At 36.0% G+C, this 21,191-nt stretch overlaps 1 protein-coding gene across 4 annotated transcripts in view; it reads right to left on the bottom strand.

Moving 5' to 3' along the window:
• The window catches only part of HBS1L (HBS1 like translational GTPase), a 56,000-nt gene that overhangs the window by 6,946 nt on the left and 27,863 nt on the right, over positions 1-21,191 (bottom strand). For all 4 annotated transcript variants that reach the window (XM_033054395.1, XM_033054392.1, XM_033054393.1 and 1 more), the window contains 9 exons: positions 18,083-18,191; positions 9,914-10,146; positions 9,289-9,454; positions 8,160-8,277; positions 5,420-5,566; positions 4,711-4,785; positions 3,831-3,948; positions 3,579-3,647; positions 228-332 (listed from right to left, as the gene is read on the bottom strand). In XM_033054395.1, the coding sequence (XP_032910286.1) occupies positions 228-332; positions 3,579-3,647; positions 3,831-3,948; positions 4,711-4,785; positions 5,420-5,566; positions 8,160-8,277; positions 9,289-9,454; positions 9,914-10,146; positions 18,083-18,191 (1,140 nt within the window). The remainder of the gene's footprint in view (positions 1-227; positions 333-3,578; positions 3,648-3,830; positions 3,949-4,710; positions 4,786-5,419; positions 5,567-8,159; positions 8,278-9,288; positions 9,455-9,913; positions 10,147-18,082; positions 18,192-21,191) is intronic.

The following is a 21,191-nucleotide window of genomic DNA, read 5'->3' as shown; positions in this document are numbered from 1 at the left end:
AGGCTATAACTTTTGGATTATCTGATACGGTAAAAAAAAGCATGTAAGATTTCACATACTCTTCACAGACATATTTATACAGACACAGTCACATCTAAAGAAATTCGTTTTATGCTTTCACAATTTATGTTTGACAGTTAGTATCAGTTTGACAGTCTGTTACCATTTCAGTAACTGTTTCTAGACCAGTATTGACCTGAAAGTAAACATGCTTCTGAAGACTGTACCTTTTGCAGTGCAAGTTTCATTGGGAGGCATTGCCAGAAGTCTTTCTCCAACCTGAATATAGCCTGCTTCTATTTTACCAGTCACACAAAATCCTGAACCTTGGTCTGTAATGAATACAGCAACAATTAAAAAAACTTCATAATACAGTCAGTTTCCCATCAGAAGTTAGTCCTTCACCAATGCATAGACAAGTTTTCAATATAATGAATATTTTTTTTCCCTTCTCAGCAGTGTTCAGTACTTGCAAGTTAGCCAGCTGTGCATCATAATGGAAATGAAACATTAAATTCAAAACCTCTAGATCTTATGTTTTTCAGAACTACGGAAGAAAAATTCTTCTTTAAACAAATGTAGGTACATAAAGAAATATCTTTTAGTTTTTTTTCAGTATTAGACTAAGTCCCTTAATTTCGAGCAATATTATTTAATTCAGCACTTCCTCACTATAATTACAGATAAAAGGAATATGACAGACCTCTCATAATAATTCTCATGCATACAGGTGCAAATTCCTATGCCATTTACTTTTTAACTGACTCAGAATCCTACAGACTGTCTGCACATTACTTTTTAATCCTGGAAAAGTCAAAGAAGTCAGTTCTATTTAATATGAGAAACTATTATAACAGGAGATGATTTAAGTATTTCTGAATAAAAGACTGGCAAAGTTTTCATCTTCAATGTCCTGAAAATCTGTTCATCATTTGAATGATATGCCAGTTACTTTCCACACATGCTACAGATGCACATTTATGCACATACACCTTAAAAAATGCCACATCTTCTTAGCAGATGTTTACAGGTGTGTTTAAAAAGAACTCTCTGAACTGATTCTACAGTGTAATTTTCAGTATCCACACAAACAACAAATAATCTTTTGCTGAACACCAGAATTCAGCGATATAAGCAAGCATCTTAGTATTTTGCGTCACACATTAAATTAAAAGTTGAATTTAAAGCTGAATTTGAAAGAACAAGTTGATCTCAAATCTTGAGGTCACTTACTACTGACTTGCTCTTTGCATTCATCACAGCTACTGATGAATGCTTCCATCTTTCTATCTGGTAAAATATTAGGACTAGGCCTGCATGTTAATTTTCCTCTATTCATTCCAGCAAATGAGATGAAACACAGACGAATAAGAGATGACATCCAATGTCAAACAGGAAACTGTCAAAGCTGGTACTGGCTAGAGAAAGAATACCCAAGTCACTTTACAGACACTACCTCAATACAGCACACAAAACAACCTGAAGCTGGCTTTGCAAGCACTTTGTGGCAACCAGAAACATGAACTGATTCCAGATTCTCAACCACTCCCAAGCACAATTGAGGACCATTTATCTTTTGTTCATATCATCACGGGGTCTGGCTTGGTAAACCAATGTGGTCTTTGAAGCTTCAAGTCCCATGCTGACTGCTTCCTTAAAAGTGTCGAGCTCCTTCAGTTTCCCCTGAAATCAGTGCAAGTGCAAAATGGACACTGGGGGACAGAATCACGGCATAAAAAAATGGCCCCATTTCTGTGCATCTGCTATTTGGGTTCTGCCAGGACATGTTTTTTGTCCTCAGGATTTGGTTGGTGGACAAAGTATTTTAGGGTCAGATCAGTCATACCCTAGACAGAATTATAATATGGTAAGTGGGGACTGATACAGCAGCGAAGGAGTTTACAGGGAGCTCTCAGATCAGGAGACAGTTTGCCTGGAGAGAATGAATATAAGGAGGACAGTGGAGGATAACAGCTAAAAGCTGTCTGAGGCAGCTGAATCATATATGTGAGCAGCCTTAAGAGAGAAAGGGGTTTTCCAAACTATGTAGGAGTACACTCAGCACTCTCACTTTTTGCACACTTCTATGGACAGCTCCTCCTGAGCATGCACAGGTACTAGAACAGAGCTGAGAACAACTGCTGCCTCATGTACTTGTATCTGCAGCTATTTCCTCTGGGGGCATCAAAGGTAATTAAGTTTTGAGATCATAATGAAAGAAAAAATAGCTTTAAAAAACACCTAAAAAGCTACATTTAGTGATAAACCCTCTATATGTAAATTGAGTCCCTTCCAAAGTCATTATTTTTTTGCATACTTTAGCAAAATAGATGTAGTCAAAATTGCTCATTTTGTGAAACTTTGCTCAACCCAAAAATGATTACTGCCACTAAAAAGCTGTGATATTATTTTAAAAGATATCAATCAATAATCCTAACACACTTTCCCACAGCTCATGAAATTAAAAAAGAAAAAATAAATACCGAGATGGAATAGATGACAAAACCAGTGGTATCACACTAGGGTAAATTCCCATGCAGGATTTTAATATTTAGCATTATGGCTTCAGTTAAATCAGCTAACCAAGGGCATGCACAATATCTAGTGTTTCCTCAAATGCCCACATGAAAATTGCACAAACCTGGTATTTCCAGGTTTATACTACTTACAATCAGATTTTTGATCTGATTTTTTTTTGTACTTCCCCTATAAATACCTCAAAGAGAAAGCAGATTTTCTTAAAATATGAATTTCAATGATCACATTTGATTACAAATATTTACAACAGTTCAAATCATGCTGTCATTTAGTTTGCAACATTTCTCAAAGGACCTACAAAATGTTTCAAATGGGATGAGTCTAGAAGCCTTATTTCTTCTAAGTTACCTGCAATTGTAAATTGAAGTTGTGGAAATGGAAAAATGGAATGGAAATGGAATGGGAAAAAAAAATCAAGTTTACCATGAAAATCTTACAGGCTCAAGGGAGTCTATTTTCACCAGACAATGAAAATAAGAACTGGTTATAGCTCCTGCTGTTCCCATCTTTATTGATGCTAGGGAATAGTTCACTTCCTTAAATCCTTGGCTGGTTGTAACAGTCTCACCATCACCACCATTTTCCTCCACCTCTCACCTTCCCAAATTTTTATAAAAAATTAAGGAATGCATCATTATTCACAACTACAGCATTGAACAGAAAAGGAACAAGATGAACTTGTTTAAAATGTAGGACTGGAAAGCAAAAGAGCCCAAAGCCACACTCAAAAAAAGTTTGAGAAATATTGATTTAGTCCAGCAGAACCAGTTTGGGAAAGTCCCACATTTTGTCCCACAGAACCATGAACTCATTACACAGACAAATAACTGGTCATGCAGATTAGCTTCCTCAATTTCTTTTCCAGTGCGTCTCACCTTCAGCAGTACTATTTAAAATTTGGCAAGGTACTTGAAAATGTACTGTTCTGGTCCAGGACTACACATAAAGTTCCAACTTAAAGCCTAATTTTGACAGTATTTTTTAACATTTGTGTTAAATATCAGTGAAATGATAGTAAAAATATTATAAAAACAACCAACCTTTAAAAACATCAGCAACACACAGTCTAAATGGTTTATCCACCGATCTCTGTGGTGGTTTGAACGAATCTGCAAATAAATTGATAAGATCTTTTAGAATGTCTATATGTAAAACTATCTCAGCAACTTCTCAGTTAGAGAAATTAATTATGTTGCATTCCAAAGACTTTGTCTCATGTTTTTCCCAAAATAAAGGTTTTAACATACATAGGACTAAGATGTATTATTTTAAATGAGGAAAATTGCACCTACCAATTTGCTCTAACAAACAGTTTCCTTTATACCATTGAGTGAGATCACTTGACTGACACCTTGTGACTAGATTTTCACCACCAAGGCCACTTGTTGGGATATAAGCCACATCTGATTCCTAATAAACAAACAGACGTGAAGCATACATTAATAACAAGATCTCCTAGCAGAAGCAAGAGGTGCATTTTTCCAACGTTATGCACCTAAACTTTAAAAGAATAATTGTCACACTTGTATTTCCCCTGGAGAAGGCAGGTTACTCAGTGGGTCCATTTCCTTTATGGTGACCTCTTGCCTGATCACTCTGCTTCAACAAAGAGTTGAGATACTTAAATATGATGGTATCAATTCTGACAACTAGAAACTGAGTTCAGGAAACAAACTGCTCCATGTTTGACAGGCAAAACTTTGGTTTGAATTGCTGCTTTATGCTTAGGGATTGCAGGAAGACCACAGCCAGTCCAAATGAATAGTAGCTGGAACTGAGAAAATACGAGAGGAGAATTCTCATAAACTCATAATCCACACTGACACCTGCTCCAGTATAAAATTCTCTACAGTCACTCATGTAATCTCAAACATTAAGATAGACCATTCTTGGTCTCTTCTGCTTTGTACACAACAATCCTAAGAAACTATAAGTGGTCTGAGTACCCCAAAGATTCAATAGACCTAAACAAAGATGATGATACAAAGAGTGTTAAAGAACTGACTGCCCTTATGCAGGACTCCGTATCATCCTATTAGGAAGAAAAGGAATGTGCTACATTATGTGCACATAGCAGTAGCAGAAAAGTGACACAAAATAAACCGACTGTAGGAAAAGCTCATCTCACCCAAATGCTTGAACAAAACAACAAAGGCTTCCCAAATATATTACCTTAAAGCCAGCTTGCTTAAGAAATTGGCCAAGCTTACTCGTAATTTCCTGAAATCTTTCCTGTTGCCAATTGACCTAAAATAAAGCACAGATCATGATATGATAATAAAATGATAGATTTTTAACTGTGACTTGAACATACAGCTGCATGTCATCAATTCTGTAGTAGAAACAGATGTGTATTTATAAACATGAGATTTCCAGGTGCATTAGTACTCGAATATATAAGAGCATATACATAGCAATTACTGATCACAAACAACAAACCACTAAAACTGCAAGCCCTTTTAATTTCAACAGTAGCTTTTTTTTTAAGTTTACACAAAATTCAGATTCAGCAAGATATATTCAACACAGTAGTAACTTAGAACATAAATAGTCATCTTTAACAAACTTTACACATTTAAATAAAACTATTGAGGTCTTGGCCTGAATGACCACAAAGCTGATCTTACAGATGCCAGTGAGATCAACTGTTATGTGAGATTTCCACAAAAAGGGACCCATACTCATTTTAGCACCAAAATTAACCCTCTGTGTGCTTTGAAAATACACCCATAAATAAAAAGAATGGGATCACAAGGTCTAAACATAAGGGACAGAGTAGGAAAGCAAAGAAACAATTACCTTCACAATATTGATCCTTAAACTTAATATCCACAAATCTAGACAGAAGCCCTTCACTTAAATGAAGAAATTAAATGTGTACCTGATCCATTTTATTGACTGCAACAGCCAACTGTGTCACTCCAAGAGAGCGCACTAATAATCCATGTTCTCGAGTTTGTCCACCCGTCTCAAATCCTGCCTCAAACTCTCCTCTGCTGGCATCCACAACCAAAATTGCCACATCAGCCTACATTATAAAGAAAAAAAAATCCAAAGAGGTTAAGAGGTGAAAATAATCTGGGTAAATACCTCAATCAGTACCATTTCACACAAAATGTACTTTACACAGGAGGAATCCTGATGTGCTCCAAATGTAATTGAAACTGCTCAGTCCCATCTATATCATACCCACTTTGGTGAGATATTATGGCATTAATGTCATCTTGTGTCATAAACCAGCACCTCCTGGTTAAACACAGGACAGTTGCTGTTTTGGGGAACCTGTCCCCTTCAATCTACCCACTGTGGATGCTGCACAGATCCAAACAAAGCAGCCCATGCCCAGAAGTTTTAGAACACAATGTAGTAGTGCAATGTCCAGTTCTCCCTGCCCCAGACAGCCTCAGAAGGCTTAGTGAGCCTTCTTAGTGAGAAGTTGCAAAAATTACAAACAAATCACCACACTACACAATTGGGACTACCAGTTGTACTGCACACTTGACTGTATGCTGGATGTGAATGCTTCACAGTCCACTCAACACACTGGAGCATGCCAAAATCACCAGTTGGCAAAGACACCTATTTTAGCACCTAGACAAACCCTTTGCTGAAGCATTAAGAGCAAATAGTCTACAGCACTGCACAAAAGTCAGCATGTAAGCACTGGGAGAAACACAGATCTTGCTGTTAGCCTTAAATGCTGCCAATATTTCTTGTACTTTTCCTGCTTTGGTAAGTAATTGCCAGTTACATCATCATCATGTACTAAGTGATGGGCACAGATGTGAACAACAAAGGTACTGGTGTCAACAGGCAGGTGTAAGACAATTTCAGAGGACTGAGGAGATGGGATAATGAAAAGAGAGAAGAAAAAGTGGCACTTTCTCCCTCTCCTTAAATGCTTATGCTTTTGAATTCCAGGAAAAGAGACAGAGTCCCATCTCTGAACTTCCCTTGCCTCATCCTAGGCATGAAATCCCCACAGCTCAGAGACAGCAGGAGCGTGAGAATGGGAAAAGGTTGACTGATGAATTTCCTCAGAACTCCCAGCCTGAGAAGTACATTGCAGTGAACTTCTTGCTAAAAAAAAAAAAAGACATCCTGTGTTTTCTAAACTATAAATTATAAAAACAGCACCTCAGGATTTACTGAATGTGTATCAAAGGCCAGATACTGGCCTTGATAAGGTTGATTTGCATTTTGCATAACAGCAGTTGGGGATTCACCTCCTAACAACATTCTCCACAATAAAAATGCACTAAAGCCATTTCCAGCCATTGCTTCAGCACTGAGACTACTGTAACAGGCAAAAGACAGTTGCAAAGTTTCAGTGATTCCTTAACAGGCTCCAGAACAAACCAGCCCTTCATCACCCTGAGACCTGGAACAGAGATAACAAGCTTTATTCGGTCAGCCCTGTCTTCTGCTGAACTGATACAATTGCTGGGGATCTGCAACTTGTCTCTTAATACTTCTGCTTGTGTTATCTTTCCCTCCAAAGAAAAACCTATTTTAACAACAATTGTAAAGAAATAGCACATCTGAGTCAACATTTTCCACTGCAATGAAACCAAAGATTCACTTCTAATTTTAAAACTCATACAATTGCTGCAACACACATTCTGCCATAGAGATGGCTGTATAAGCACTACACCATAATTTGAAAACTTGTGAAAACTATTCTGCAGCCTAACCACCAGGTCACAAGATCTGAATTCTCACCCAGGCTCTGCTTCAGAGCTAAAGCAGAACTTGGGACAAACCAGTCTTCCTACAGTGCAGTTCTCTATCTAATAAGATCACACTAGCAGTACTCATCCAAGTACTCAACAAAGATCTTAAGATATAACCCGTATTTCAGACAGTTATGACACAAAGCAAAAACCTATACACAGTTTAGCTTTGGGAAAAAAAATAAATTGATTAAATCTCTACTTTGAAGAATCAATTTTATTGTTTAAAGAAGGGTGCCTTTAAGTGAAAAAAAAATCACTTTTTATATCATGTAACCATGTTATTTTTCCCCCACCTCTGAGGTATTATTTCCACAAATAACCAGTCTATAGGAGACTGGTAAGTGCCATACTGAATTCAAACGGTAGTATCCAATGCTTTTGGTTTCACCTACTGTTCCGAAAACAAGTGGCATGCAGTCTCTGCAAATGGCCTCTTGACAAGATGGATGCATTCTGCATAAACTTTTTCTTTTTTCTCATCCCCTACAAAATACACTATAAAGCAGAAAAATGTGTTTTGCTTGACCTATATATCCTTTCTCTTTAAGCTCAAAATCACTTAAAATTAACCTACAAGGAGACTTTCACAGAACTACTTATTGAGTAGCCATATGCCACATCTGAATAGTTTTCAAAGCTCAAATGTGATTTTATCAAACTGCAGTTTACTATTAAATTACTTGCATTATAAAACCCTTCTCCCAAATGTAAGAATCAAAAAAAGGAACTATCTTTAATTTTTAATAAACACATTCTTTTTTAAGTTTAGTAAATGCAAAGATATGTTAACAGCATCAATGATTCCATTCCATCTTAGATTTTAAAATAATTTAAGAAGTTAAAAACAATACTGATAATGGAAAAAGCATTTTAGACCATCTTTACCTGTGCAGCTCCTGTGATCATATTTGGAATGAAGTCTTTGTGGCCTGGAGCATCCATCAGTGTAATTACTTTAGTTGGTGTCTCAAATTTGGTCATACCCACATCCATTGTCACTCCCCTTAAACAAAGCATACATGCAACGCACCATTAAAATTGCTTTAAAACTTCACAGAGATATAAAGTAAGCTATTAAAAAGACAATCATGAAATTATACACTTCATATCTTTCACTGATTTAGCCTTCACCATAGATATATCTGCAGACCTCTAGAGCTGCCTTCCAGTGATAAAGAAAAATACCCAGAATTCGGGTACTACCATGCACCCATAGATTGTGTCCCAAAAAGCACACTAAGAACATGAACTGCATATTTAAATCACTACTAATTACACTTTTGATATTTAGCTCTTCATAAAAAGGTATCAGAGTAAGAGAAATATAGCCGAGTTTAAAAAAAAAAAAGGTGGTATAGGACTGTAGAGATACACATTTGCAAAGATCCACAGGCAGCATTCCTGATTGCCAAGAAAGGATTGCAACACACTTGGACTTAGTTCCACATCTTGCTAACCTCCACATGTTCTGCATGAGACACAGGATAGGATCCATCTCATCAGATTCCAACACCTACCATAGACATGTCTGCATCTGGGTTAGTCATCTGCATCTCCCTTTACAGACAGTCAAGACAGACAGGAACTTTCAAGGAACAAAACATCTTGTAGTAGCAGATACTTTTAGTATGCTATTTCCAATCACCAAAAAATCCCAACAACAAAATAAGCCCCCCAAAATCCCAAACATTTACAGATGACTCCAGGAAGTTTTTTTAAAAAATAAAAAACTCAGAGTAAAGAGAAAATAGAATCAATCAAAAATAGTAATTCAGAAAATTCACTTCAATATAAAAATATAATTTTATATTTAATATTTCAAATTAATAAAGGCCTTTTATAAAGCATGCAAATACAATTGTTAATTTAATTAATTTGTAGATTTTATTTTAAAAGTAATGTAAGTCACGTGATAAACTGACATTTAAATGTTTAGTTTATCAGACTAATATTTTCTAACAAATGTTGTTCTTAAACAGACAAAAAGGTAACTCCTATCAAAATGTATTTCTACCTTTCTCTTTCTTCACCAGTTTCATCCAAGACCCATGCATAGGCAAATGAAGCTTTACCAGCCTTTTTAGATTCCTGTTCGTATTTGTGCATAGTCCTTTTGTTCACGTTTCCCAAAAGGTAGAGTAAATGACCCATTAAAGTACTTTTGCCTGCATCAACATGTCCTGTGGAAGAAAATAAATATTACAGCAATCTTATTCATTTATGCAATTTAGGTATAGCACAAGAAATATACTAAGCATATGAACATCACATGCACTGACAACGGTTCTGTAATCCGTAGAACTTTACAGTCCTGTGAGACAGACACAGGAAGAAAGTTCATTGTAACATCCAGTTAGCATGACAGCCATAGAGCACCTCCAAATTCATGCTAAAATGAGCCCTCTGCAGGAATGAAACCAAACCAAACATGTTCTCTGTGCTCAGAGGGATGCTAAGTTAACCTCACTGTCCAAGTCAAAGACATTGGAATGCAATCTCTCCAAAAAGTGCAGATGCAACTGAAAACAGTGTAAGATTTCCCTTCCATAGGCTGAGGACAGCTTCTGTATCAATTCCCGATTCAATCAACACAGTCTTTAAACTTTATGTTTGTCAGAAATGCAATTTAACAGTATTACCTATTACCACCAAATTCAGCAGTTGCTTTCCTCCTTGTCTCTTCTCCAACTCTGCTTTCACATCTATTTGTGGTTTTGCCTTGCTTGACTTTTTTGCTGGAGTAGGCACCATATTCTGCTCTTCTGAAACCTGCACCACTTGGGGTGAAAGCACTCCAGAAGCTACACTGGCATCTTCAGGTAACAGTCCTTTCTGAGGTGTATTAGTGTGGCCATTTTCCTCAGCAATCGCACTAGGGGAAAAAAGAAAACAATGAATGCAAATGGCAAAGAAGACATAGAAATAGGGGAGAGAAATTGAGTTTTCCTTTCACAATCCTTCTCTTTCTATCATGTAAGCCCCAAGGAATATGTGATAAGCCCATTAAGGTGGAAGCAGCTGGATAGAAACTCCACAGATACCAGCTCTGAGCATCTTGTCTGAAAAGCAGCACTGTTTACAAAAGCAAGTTAAGAAGAAATCTTGTAAAATACATGAAACAGATAAACAAGTTTTCCATAGACCCCTCCTTTAAGAGGAAGGGAAAGGACAATTATACAGAACTACCACAAAGCAGGTTTCCTCTGAACTAAGAGTCCAAGTCAACTTTGAAGCACAGATCCTGAAACAGTTTCCATGTACAGTACCATTACTACAGTTGAACATAGCAAAGCTGTATTCTGAGAACAGCAATATAACATAAAGAGTTTAAATTACGCACATGTAAGCTGCAATTGAAAGTGCAATGCTTCTATAGAACTACAACAGATGAGTTAAGATTTATCAATATTGAAAAAATTTGTTTCATGCATCAAACAAGGCACCCAGAACTAAAGAGATTTGTATTTTTAAACTCCATTTTTTTCTAACACCCTGTTAACCCACAAATCACCATAATAATCCTAATGGTAAATATTCCTAAATATATTATTTTATAACACTCTCTCTTTTTATCTGCATTTTGTAAATGAACACGTTTTCCTGATTTACCTAAGTTCTGAGCTTATACAATATTTTTCTTTACCTGTCATAACAAAGATGATCATTGAAAACTAACAGTAAGCAACATTTTAAAAACAGCAAAAACTTTCTTATTGCCTGACAGAGCTGCATGGTGAGGCATTAATATAAGACACAAGATCAGTACCATCATGCTGCAGACTGCTTTTTCTGGAACAGGTTCATGCAGGTTCTCAGAGTCAAGTGTTTCCACATCCACAGTGAAATCTTCACTCTCCACTTTCTGTTTACATGCCACAATTAACTACCCAGTTTTAGTCTTTTCAGCTTCTACAAATAAAACTGTTTGTTTTGGTACTTTAGAATCCCACATTGTGACATCTCAGCTTTTATTTGAAATTACTTCTCATTTTCTGTCTGCGTAGGAGTATTTGCACTGCGTTAGTCCCTTTCCATTACACAGATCTCATGGAACAATAGTCTTAACACATTCGTCTACTAAATAAAGCTGTTGAAGAGTTACGATCTAAATAATTAAACATTATAAATGTTCAGATCAAATGCAAACTTAAGCCTCTCATTACAGCACTAAGTAACATGGGACATTTTACAGTTTCCCCTTCTTCCCCACAGTTTCAGAACCCACCTGTGTTATCAGTACTGCAGCAGACTGATTGATTTTGACACCTTTTCATAAGGCCCAAAGCCAAGATTTTCTCTTGATTGTTGAGACCAAAGCAGAAATTCCAACACTCATTATTTTGGCGACAGTTCCAAAACCCAAGGTCAGGTTCTTGCCTCAAGGCTGGATACCCAGGCATGCTTCCCAAATTAGCTAAGCAAACAACCTGCTTTGTGCCAGCCATGATGCTTGCAGGGGTATAGATGGTACCTGTGCCTCTGCATAATGAATAGACTATTCAGTACAAAATCTATTTGATATTAAATAAAATATAGATGCATAAAGTCTTGTTTATGTTTTTGTATTAAAGTCTTTTCTAAAAAGAAGTTTTAGAATCAAATACCTATCAAAATATTCTAAACCATGTGTAGGAGAAAAATGAGTTTCTATCAAACTACTGCCTTGGGTCACAGAGTCTTGACATTCTAGAACTCACACTACAAAGTCAACTGTTCTGTATCACCAACTATGGTTCCAATGTTACACATAGCATTGCAGCTTGACAAGTTGAATAACCTTTAACACTTGATTCTCTAAACCAAAATAACAGCTGGTCATCATTGTTTTACATGTAGTCATGAAAGAAGTTGATTACACATGAATTATTCCACAGGGAAAAAAACTCACTACAACTATTTATGCTTTCTTTTACTGGAAAAGGTAAGTGCATTTCTGTAAGGCTGAACAGAAGGCTCTGCCTTTAAAATTCCTTAAATAGTACATTAAGTTTTAGCTGAAAATCTACTTTGGAATGGCAAGCCAATTATTTTCTTCAATGTCTCTGCAGGGAAATTTGACTTCATGAAAACAGACTGGAAACAATGAAACTGATAGAGGGCAAAAATACAGAGAATTGTGGTAAAAAAGTTTTCTACGTATTTTAATGAGGTATTAAAATAATCTGAATGATGTAAAGTATATCAAATAATTTTTGTTATTTAATCAAATATTACTATATTAATATATCAACCATTTAAGAGAGCCTTATCTATTTACAATTAATTTGCACCAGACAACTTTCATCAAGATTAAGACTCTTCCATCTTTTTCCCTTTTTTCAGGCAAACTTCAGTTCAGCCACAGCATAATACCCAGCATGCTCCCAATGAAGTACCAGGACTAGTGCCAATATGCAAAGGTCACACTGAAATGCAAATATGGTATTTTACATTGATATCAAGTTTTCTTCCTTGAAAGTCTAATATTTGAAGTTCTGGATAAAGCTATTTGTATAAGAAGTCGTATCAAAGCAGCTTTTACAGCTGGTGATAGTTTTCTCTCCTTTTCAGTGTCTGCATTTCTTCCCAAACCAAATTTTCAAAAGTGAAAAAAAAAATTAAAAGGCAGTTATTTAGATGAAGCTGAAAGCAATGTGACCCAAAAACATAACTCTCATATTTTTCTATAGCTTTCCAAAATATATTCAAGCATTGTCACATCAGCCTATTAACAGACAAGAATGTATTTTCAAAGAGAGGTTATTTGTAAGCCTCTACATTTTATTTTGTTAAACTAGGTAATGATTATTTTTCTAATCCCAGATGCTAAGATCTTCCTGCAGGCCAAACCCTATGCCAGTAAGGATTCCCCAAAATAGGATGGATTTTGTGTGGTGGAATTCAAACTGATTATAGTATCTGAAAGAACCACGGTTATTGCCAAAGACAGTAAGCACTCTCTCACTTCTACATAGCTTTCATCGTAACCACTACTGCTTAAGGTTGCCAAATAGCTTTTATTTTGGGTGGTGCAAAGAAGAAGCGCTAGATACAAATGAAATGAGTGAAACAGGGCTCCAGTCATTATTAGGCCTTGCTACTTTTCCAAGGGTACAGTATTTGAACAGTCAGTACGTTGCTAGAGTTTAAAACTTTCAGCTATTACTGTGTTTTGGAAACCTGGAAACAACTTGTGCCACAATAAACCTAGACTTGCCATTTCAGAGAATAAACATCAAAATGAACAGAGCATATGATCTACTTAGAGTATACCCACTCAGTTTTTTGCTGACCAGTGTCAGGGAAAGGGAGAGCAAGTCTATTGTTAGGTACCTAGACAGGAAAGTGGGCAGATTAAATTCCAGTCTCACGAAAGTACATTAAGAGAAATGCAACAGTAAGACCCTGAAACCTAGTTATGTTTCATGGCAATCAGATGAGTATTTTATTGAAAGCTTGATAATGGCTCATAAAAATACTAAGGAGCTCCATTTCTGATAAAACGAATGACATTGGAAATGCTCTTCAGCTAGGCTCTTCCCACAAGGTTTTCCAAAATTAATGAACTGAAAATTCCTGTCAGAAGGCAGTATCTAGTGTGTCACTAGTGCAGGCAGTTGAGAATACAAGTTGAGGTCAACTGCACTAGAAAGCACCTTTGGTAAGCAAAGCTCCAGCTTGGTCTGAGCCACGACGACCTCCCATATGAAGAAAAATTTATATCTGAGAAAGACCACTTGCCTAAACCATTGCATTGTTGTTTGAGAACTTGATGGAACTATCAAAAGCAGCCTCAGTTTGCCAACCACTGCTACCTGGTAATGTGGAGCCATTGATTGATTATGTAAATGAATTTCTTTGAAAGGACAGAACTATTATGAACCTTGCATGCGCACTGAGATGATGTATTCAAGAAAGCTTGACCATCAGCAATTCAGGCACAAACGCCAAAATAGCCTGTCACAACTCTTTTGGAAATCAGCAGACAAACCAAAACCTGGCAAGGACCAACATTTAGTCAAAATTAAAACTGCCAGGCCAAACATTTCCTATCCTGTCTTGCCAACAAGACCATAACAGTAAATTGAATAAAATGTTATTGTTACATTACTGTTTTCTGGGGAATATTAATAAATACAACAAATATTGTTATAAGATGTGTTAGAAGGCATTCAATCTCCCACAAGTATTGAAAGGTTCAAACCACCACACATTCAAAGAGGAACCTGAAAGCTCATCTGCTCAATATTAACTCTTCAGAATTTAGCTTTAAAACATTATTTTCAGTCTTCTAGTCTGGATGCTGGGTGAATTATTTTTACACAACTGACTCTTTCGGAGTACTTACAGTCATTACAGAAATGTCTACATTTATTTCCCCTTTCAAAATTATTAATTACAAAATATTGGTCAGACTAGTTAAAATAATCAACCCTTTTTTGGTCACAACTTCTTTTGGCTTCCTTTATTATTTAACAGAAAGAAAAAGCCCAGTAAACAGTTTTTCTAGAGCATCAGTTTACCAGCGAACTCCATTTTCCATTGACAATCCCACTAAGAACACCCAGCAACAAAGGCAAACAATGCTCAAAGCAATTAAAGATTGCTAATAATCCACCTGTTTCAAATAAGATTCACTGATTAATATGAGGTTATACCTCATAACAAGACGGAATCATAGACTGAATAGTTAGTAAAAAAATGGCTTTTTTTGCAAATGCAAGGCTGTTGCTTTTAAAAACATGGTCCAAAAATTACCTTCATATGCGCCACAACAAAAACTAGTTCATATGTACTATACAATTTACTTCTAATGGTATCTGCACCAACACCATACAAATATTTTAGGGTAAAAGTAGGGGACACAGTTACAGATGTTTTAGAACCCATTTAAAATGCTTTGAGTAATTTCTACTGGTGCTTTTGGTCAGTGACATCAACTATGTACTTAAAAACCTGTATTATTATAAACACTCTGCAGTAAATTAAAAATGAAACAAGAACATAAGAGAAGTTATGAAAAGGGTCAAAGGAGTAAGTCTTTCTTAGCTGTTAGCTCCTCCTGTTCCTTAACAGGTTATCCTTATCCTGCCTAATCCAGAAGAAAAAAAACCAATCCTAACACTCATTGAATTGAGGTGGAGGTTCATGTTTTGTTTTGTTTTTCAAGACAGATGATTCTCTATTTCTATAAAGTCAAGGTCATAGGCCTTGGCAGTGCCTCCACAGCAGTCTGCTAGACAAAAGAAGAAAGGAGGCCCTCATCAGACTCCTTGAAGGAGGGGTCTTTAAGACACGCAGATACAATTTAAATGGTAAAGTTATCTTCCTCCATATTCATTGACTGGCTGTGCTCCAAATTTCATGCTCTTTTACAAATCATTCCACTTCTTACCTGTTCCTTCCACTTAAAGCTAAATACCTAATGTATATCCAATTTCTACAGTAAGAAGAAGTTTGTTTTCAACTAGTATTTCACCAGTACCACTAAGTGAGATAAATAAAAATTATCTTCACAATCATAGAATGACAATAGTTTAGGTTAGAAGGGGTCTTTAAAGGCCATCTAGTCCAAACCCCCTACAATGAGCAGGGACATCTTCAATAGATCAGGCTGTTCAGAGCCTGGTCCAGTCTGATTTTGAAAGTTTCCATGGTGGGGCATCCACTACCTCTTTGGGGAACCTGTTCCAGTGCTTAACACCCTCACTATAAAAAGCTTCTTCCTTACATATTATCTAGACTCTATTGCAGTTTAAAGCCATTACACACTTTGTCCTGTCACAACAAGCCCTCCTAAAATGTCTGTCCCCCTCTTTTGTATATACCCCTTCTAGGTACTGGAAAGCTGCAATTAAGGTCACCCCAAAGCATTCTCTTCTTCAGATTGAGCAATCCCAGCTTTCTCAGGCTGTCCTCATAGAAGAGGTGCTTCATCCCTCTAATAATCTTGGTGGCCTCCTCTGGTCCCACTCCATGGGCATGTTCACGTCTTTCATCTGCTGAAAACCTCAGAAATGAATGCAGCACTCCAGATAGGGTGTCACAAGAGCAATATTAAGGATTTATCTAAAGGATTTACCCACAGGTCCTGAAGGTTTAATCTTTTTTCTGCCACTGAACTGCAAGCAAGCATGGTACAAACTATGTCAGTGTCCCTGAAAAGAAGCAGAACAGCTGGGAATCATTTTGGAGACAACCACCTTTCATCAGAGACTGAGTCATCACTAGCCTATCCAAGAATTACTTTAGTCTACAGGTGAGGAAGCATTCTTCTTATCTCCTCCTTCCCTGAGGAGCAGCCACACATGATAAGTAAGTATGAGATACAAAATTCTGTATTTGGTCTTTTTTAGAAACAAATGTTTTAAATAGTCATTATAAAAGATTTTTTATTAAAAAAATCAATCGCAACTACTTAAAATTACCCGGTATATCTTCACTCACTTAATATTCCTTTCTTTTTCTTCGCTTCTATCCAAACTAAATTACTACACAAAAGTACCCATGAAAAACTCCAACTTCTAAGAAATTTAATAAGCACATAAGAGATGAAGGTGCCTGGAACTTCATGAGTCCAGTTGTCAAACATAGAGTCACTGATTGGTACATAGCAAGCAAAAAAAAATTACACTTCCTTTATATATTGCAAATCTCAAACAGTACAGACAAGATTATTTTGTTAGTCCCAGAAATTTTTCATTTGGAACTTATTGCATCTAAGGAGATTGAATGAAGGTGACGTCTTTCAGCAATGACATTCAGTAGTACAAAGGAATAATGTCATTGGCTTCACACCTTGTATTAAATATGCTTAAGCAGATGAAACTGCTCACTTTCCACTCAGTTATCAAACATGCACAAGATACTGCAAGATAAAGACTATGCTGCTCTCTTACTCCCCAAAATGCTTTCCAGATCAGAGCTACAAACACTGCAAGATGAGTTTGGGATGTTGGGACTTACACTTCAGAATTTTTTGACCTCAAGATGAACTATGGAATTTCTTGCCACACATTAGATGGCTATTATAAGACTGGGTTCAAAAACAGAATAAGAGGACCTAAGCAAGTAAAATACATTAACCATTCTTAATACAAATAACCAAAATCAAAAAATAAATTGTGGGGAGCCACAGAACACTGCACAATGATATTTCATGGACCATGTTCCCAACATACATGCACTGCCCTTATATATTTCTTTAACTATTCACTGCTGGCTATTGCTGTAGGTAGGCTCTGATTCAGATGTCTGTCTTCTTGCTCTCATGAGACATTCCCCTCAACAGTTCCAAGTCAGGACAAAATTAGAACCACTCTAATTTAGCTATAGTACAAGTAGGACCGAACTCTACAACAGTTGTACCCTGCACACCTGTTAAAGTTAATAAAAGCTGCAGAGGAAGGCAAGGTTTAGCCATAAGTGATTGTTTCCCCCATCAACTATTCTTAAATATATTACTTCCTTTGAAGAACAAGCAATTACAGTTAAGATTTATTGATTTCATAATTCCACTTAGAGAACTAAATTTAAAATAAACGAACACCAAGAAAGTTCAGTATTCTATGAAGCGGATGTTTAAATAATCTGACTACCTGATATCTCTATGCACTATTCATAGTGAAAGGATTTGTTAAACTCAAAACGTGAGGTACCATATTCTGAAAGTAATTCTGAGTCAAACAAGAAGCTGAGATGGTTAGTTCTGAAGAGTGACACTAAAACTGCTATGAAAAACAGAAAAAATAAGAAGAAAACTTGCTACAGGTGCATCAGTCTGAAAGAAGAGTTGCTGATGTACCTTGATGTATGAGGGCTTGGCTTACCATGGAACTTCAAATCCCATAGATTGTTTCTTTCCAGACACTGTCATTTTGGTAATTTTTGGCACAATTTCAGATTCCATTCTGGCTGACTGGGAATCCCTTGTTTTTCCTAGTAATAAACAAAAAGTAAGTTTGAACTTAAGGTTGTGACTAACAGGTGTTAAATATAAAGTTTAACAAGTCCCATTACTTCTCTCCAACCCAATGATATCAGTCCTTCACGACCAACTCTCACATTTCAGTGTCTTATGTGAATATATTACATAATTAATCAAAATAATCTACAGTTAGATCCATTGTGAAAATCTCATCTCCATCTCTGAGCAGTCACATGTCACCTACACTATGCATTTACTAGAGCTTTACTAGAAGCAGCTCTGCAGGACATCAGAAGTATTTAATGCAAAGTGAAATAAAGAAATAGTTTGCAGGTGTTCACTAGATGATTGGATTAATTATTTAGAGTTTTTCTTTTGCCTTAACATTGTTAACACTATAAAGCAACAAAGTATGTCCAACCTCACGGAATGCTAGCAGTAGCAGCAGCTATGTGTGGGCTGCAAAGCCTTCCCTGAAATCTGAAAACAGAGTTGTCTCATACTGAATTACACTCGAGAAGCCAAGGAAAACTCCAAAGCTAGCTAATTTCAAGGTTACTTAGAAGTAAGTACTTTGAAACTTAATTACTTAAAAGGTATTAACTTTTACCATAACCTAAATGAAAATACAATTAAAGTTCATTCTTAATTTTGTGAAAAAAGTTGCACAACTAATAGCACTACAGTGCTATCAGTTTCTTATCAAGCTGTAATAAAAAGATACATTATTTACTCTGCAGAGGAGGAGTTTATATAAAAGAAGCTAACTAGCCATTTTCTTTACACAGTTCCCTTGTTATTATGTTAGGATCCCTTCTTCCTTCAAGGAAAAAGACTTCCTGCTTTACAGCATTTGTGACAGCTGCTGCACATTGTGTTCTGAAAGATGTTACACACGTGACAAAGCAAAATAATAGCCCAATTTCAGAATTAAGCTGCAATTTTAAAACATGCTTCACCTAAGTGTATCTGAAAACCAGAAAAATGCCACTATTCTTCCAGTATTAGACCAATTTGGATATTCAAGAGTCAAGTGAATAACAAGTTACTCTTTCAAGTGTTTTAGATATACTACATTAGCATGAAGTGTTGGAGCCATTCAGCCCTACTCATTTGTGTTAATACTGCACTTCTTTCTAAAGCACAACAGCTACACCTTTAAACCACAAGATCATATTGGTTTGCAGGTTACATAAATGGTTGCGGTCAAGGCTGCTGAAGACTTCAGGCAAGGAAACAGAATACCACAGACATGTCTGCAACAGCAAACCAAAAAAAAAATCAAACAATCACAATACAGATGGAGACATTCTTATTTATCTGATTACTTGGTCTTCATCTCCCTCATTTGTCTTATCTGCTGATACTCCTTTTATTTATATGCCACCTGCAGATCTCTGGAAGAAGTAGTCTATATGTGGTTTATTAATAGTTGCATGCAAATAAGAAACAAAAGTAAGAGCAATAACAGCAATAACACAAAGCATGGCTTACAAGAATCTCAAATCATGTAACAAATATAAATATTCAGAATATAAAATTCTTACTGGACAGGGACTATTAATTAAGCACAAAGATTGTGTTGCATCTTCAAGGTCTTAAAGAGATCAGCTACAGCATTTTTTTAATAAGCAAACACTTCAGTTACAGTAAAAATTACATTACTTTTGTTCCCAAATTGGTACGATATTTTCTGCATCAATTCTATCAATTTTCAGGCAGACATAATTTTCAACTGACAGGTAAATATGTATGCTTTACATGTCATTTCAAAGCTGAATTCTCAGGAAATACCATGTTCAAAATCTGGCTACACGGAACTAATAGTTACAAAAAGCAAAATTAAATCAAAATGAGATTAGTTGAAAGAAAATACAAAAATCAGTATCATATAACTTGAAAATAATTTGCAATCTATTTGTTCAAAAATCAAAGGTTTTACAAAATATATCTTCTGTAATCAATTTCAAAATTAAGCTTTACTCTGTACAAATAACGCTGCAGTGTTTGACACAGACTTCAAGTTAAATTGCACAAGGAGACTAAATACATTCAACAAATGGAGTATTTGAGACAGTAAAAAACCTTAAAACTAGAATTTAGGAAACACTACAAGTTGAAAGATACAAAATTAAAACCACGAAGAACACGAGAGTGAAATAATAGTCCATTAAAGCTGACAGATTGGATGGTTCTTGTCTTTATTTACATATATACTTTAGTTTTATAAGTAACAATAACAATAATATATAATTATATAAATAAATAAATAAATGTTAAAGCATCGGTGGAGCAAGGAAGCAGACTTGGATCATATAAAGACAAATCAAATCATAGAAATAATCCCAGAATGGCGACATTCAAACAGATGAAAAGGCAAGGCAAGAATTATTAGTAACACTACTGATAGAAGCATCAAATACAATTTTATGCCTTCAATGTTTTTATAACCAAGTACAATAAAATCAAGCAGTATATTCGAGATAAGAACCAAGTCTGTCTTTTATGCATTGCAGGCGCCATTAAAGATTAATAATTATGGCTTCATTACAAAGGACAGAAGGCTGGGAAAGGAGTATACTTTATTATCTAATCTACTGGGTACCGGAGAAAACTGCATGATAAATTCTTATCTGCTCCAGCAGGTAAAGTAAAAGCTATTTGGCACTTAACAGATTGCATGCAAATCCTTAAGTTGCACCTTGGAACTAAAAGGAAGTCAATGCACAAAGCTGATACAATTCTTAAAACACTTCTTTATCTACAAGCAGGGTAACCTATGGCAACTGAAGTGTACTACAAACCCAGAAAAAATATGGAAACAGTAATCCCAATCTGATTATGACAAGAGCAGATGTGGAAAATAAACTTCTGAAGAGAAAGGATTACAAGCATATACAGATTTTTGCCAAAACCTTCATGAAGTTCTTCATGCCTATTACCATTTGGACATTCTCAAACACATACCTAGGTAATTCAATGGCAATACACTTCCTAAATCAAGAGTACAG

The sequence above is a fragment of the Catharus ustulatus genome, chromosome 3, assembly GCF_009819885.2.
Source record: "Catharus ustulatus isolate bCatUst1 chromosome 3, bCatUst1.pri.v2, whole genome shotgun sequence".
Lineage (NCBI taxonomy): Eukaryota > Metazoa > Chordata > Aves > Passeriformes > Turdidae > Catharus > Catharus ustulatus.
This window is presented reverse-complemented; position numbering and strand designations above follow the sequence as displayed.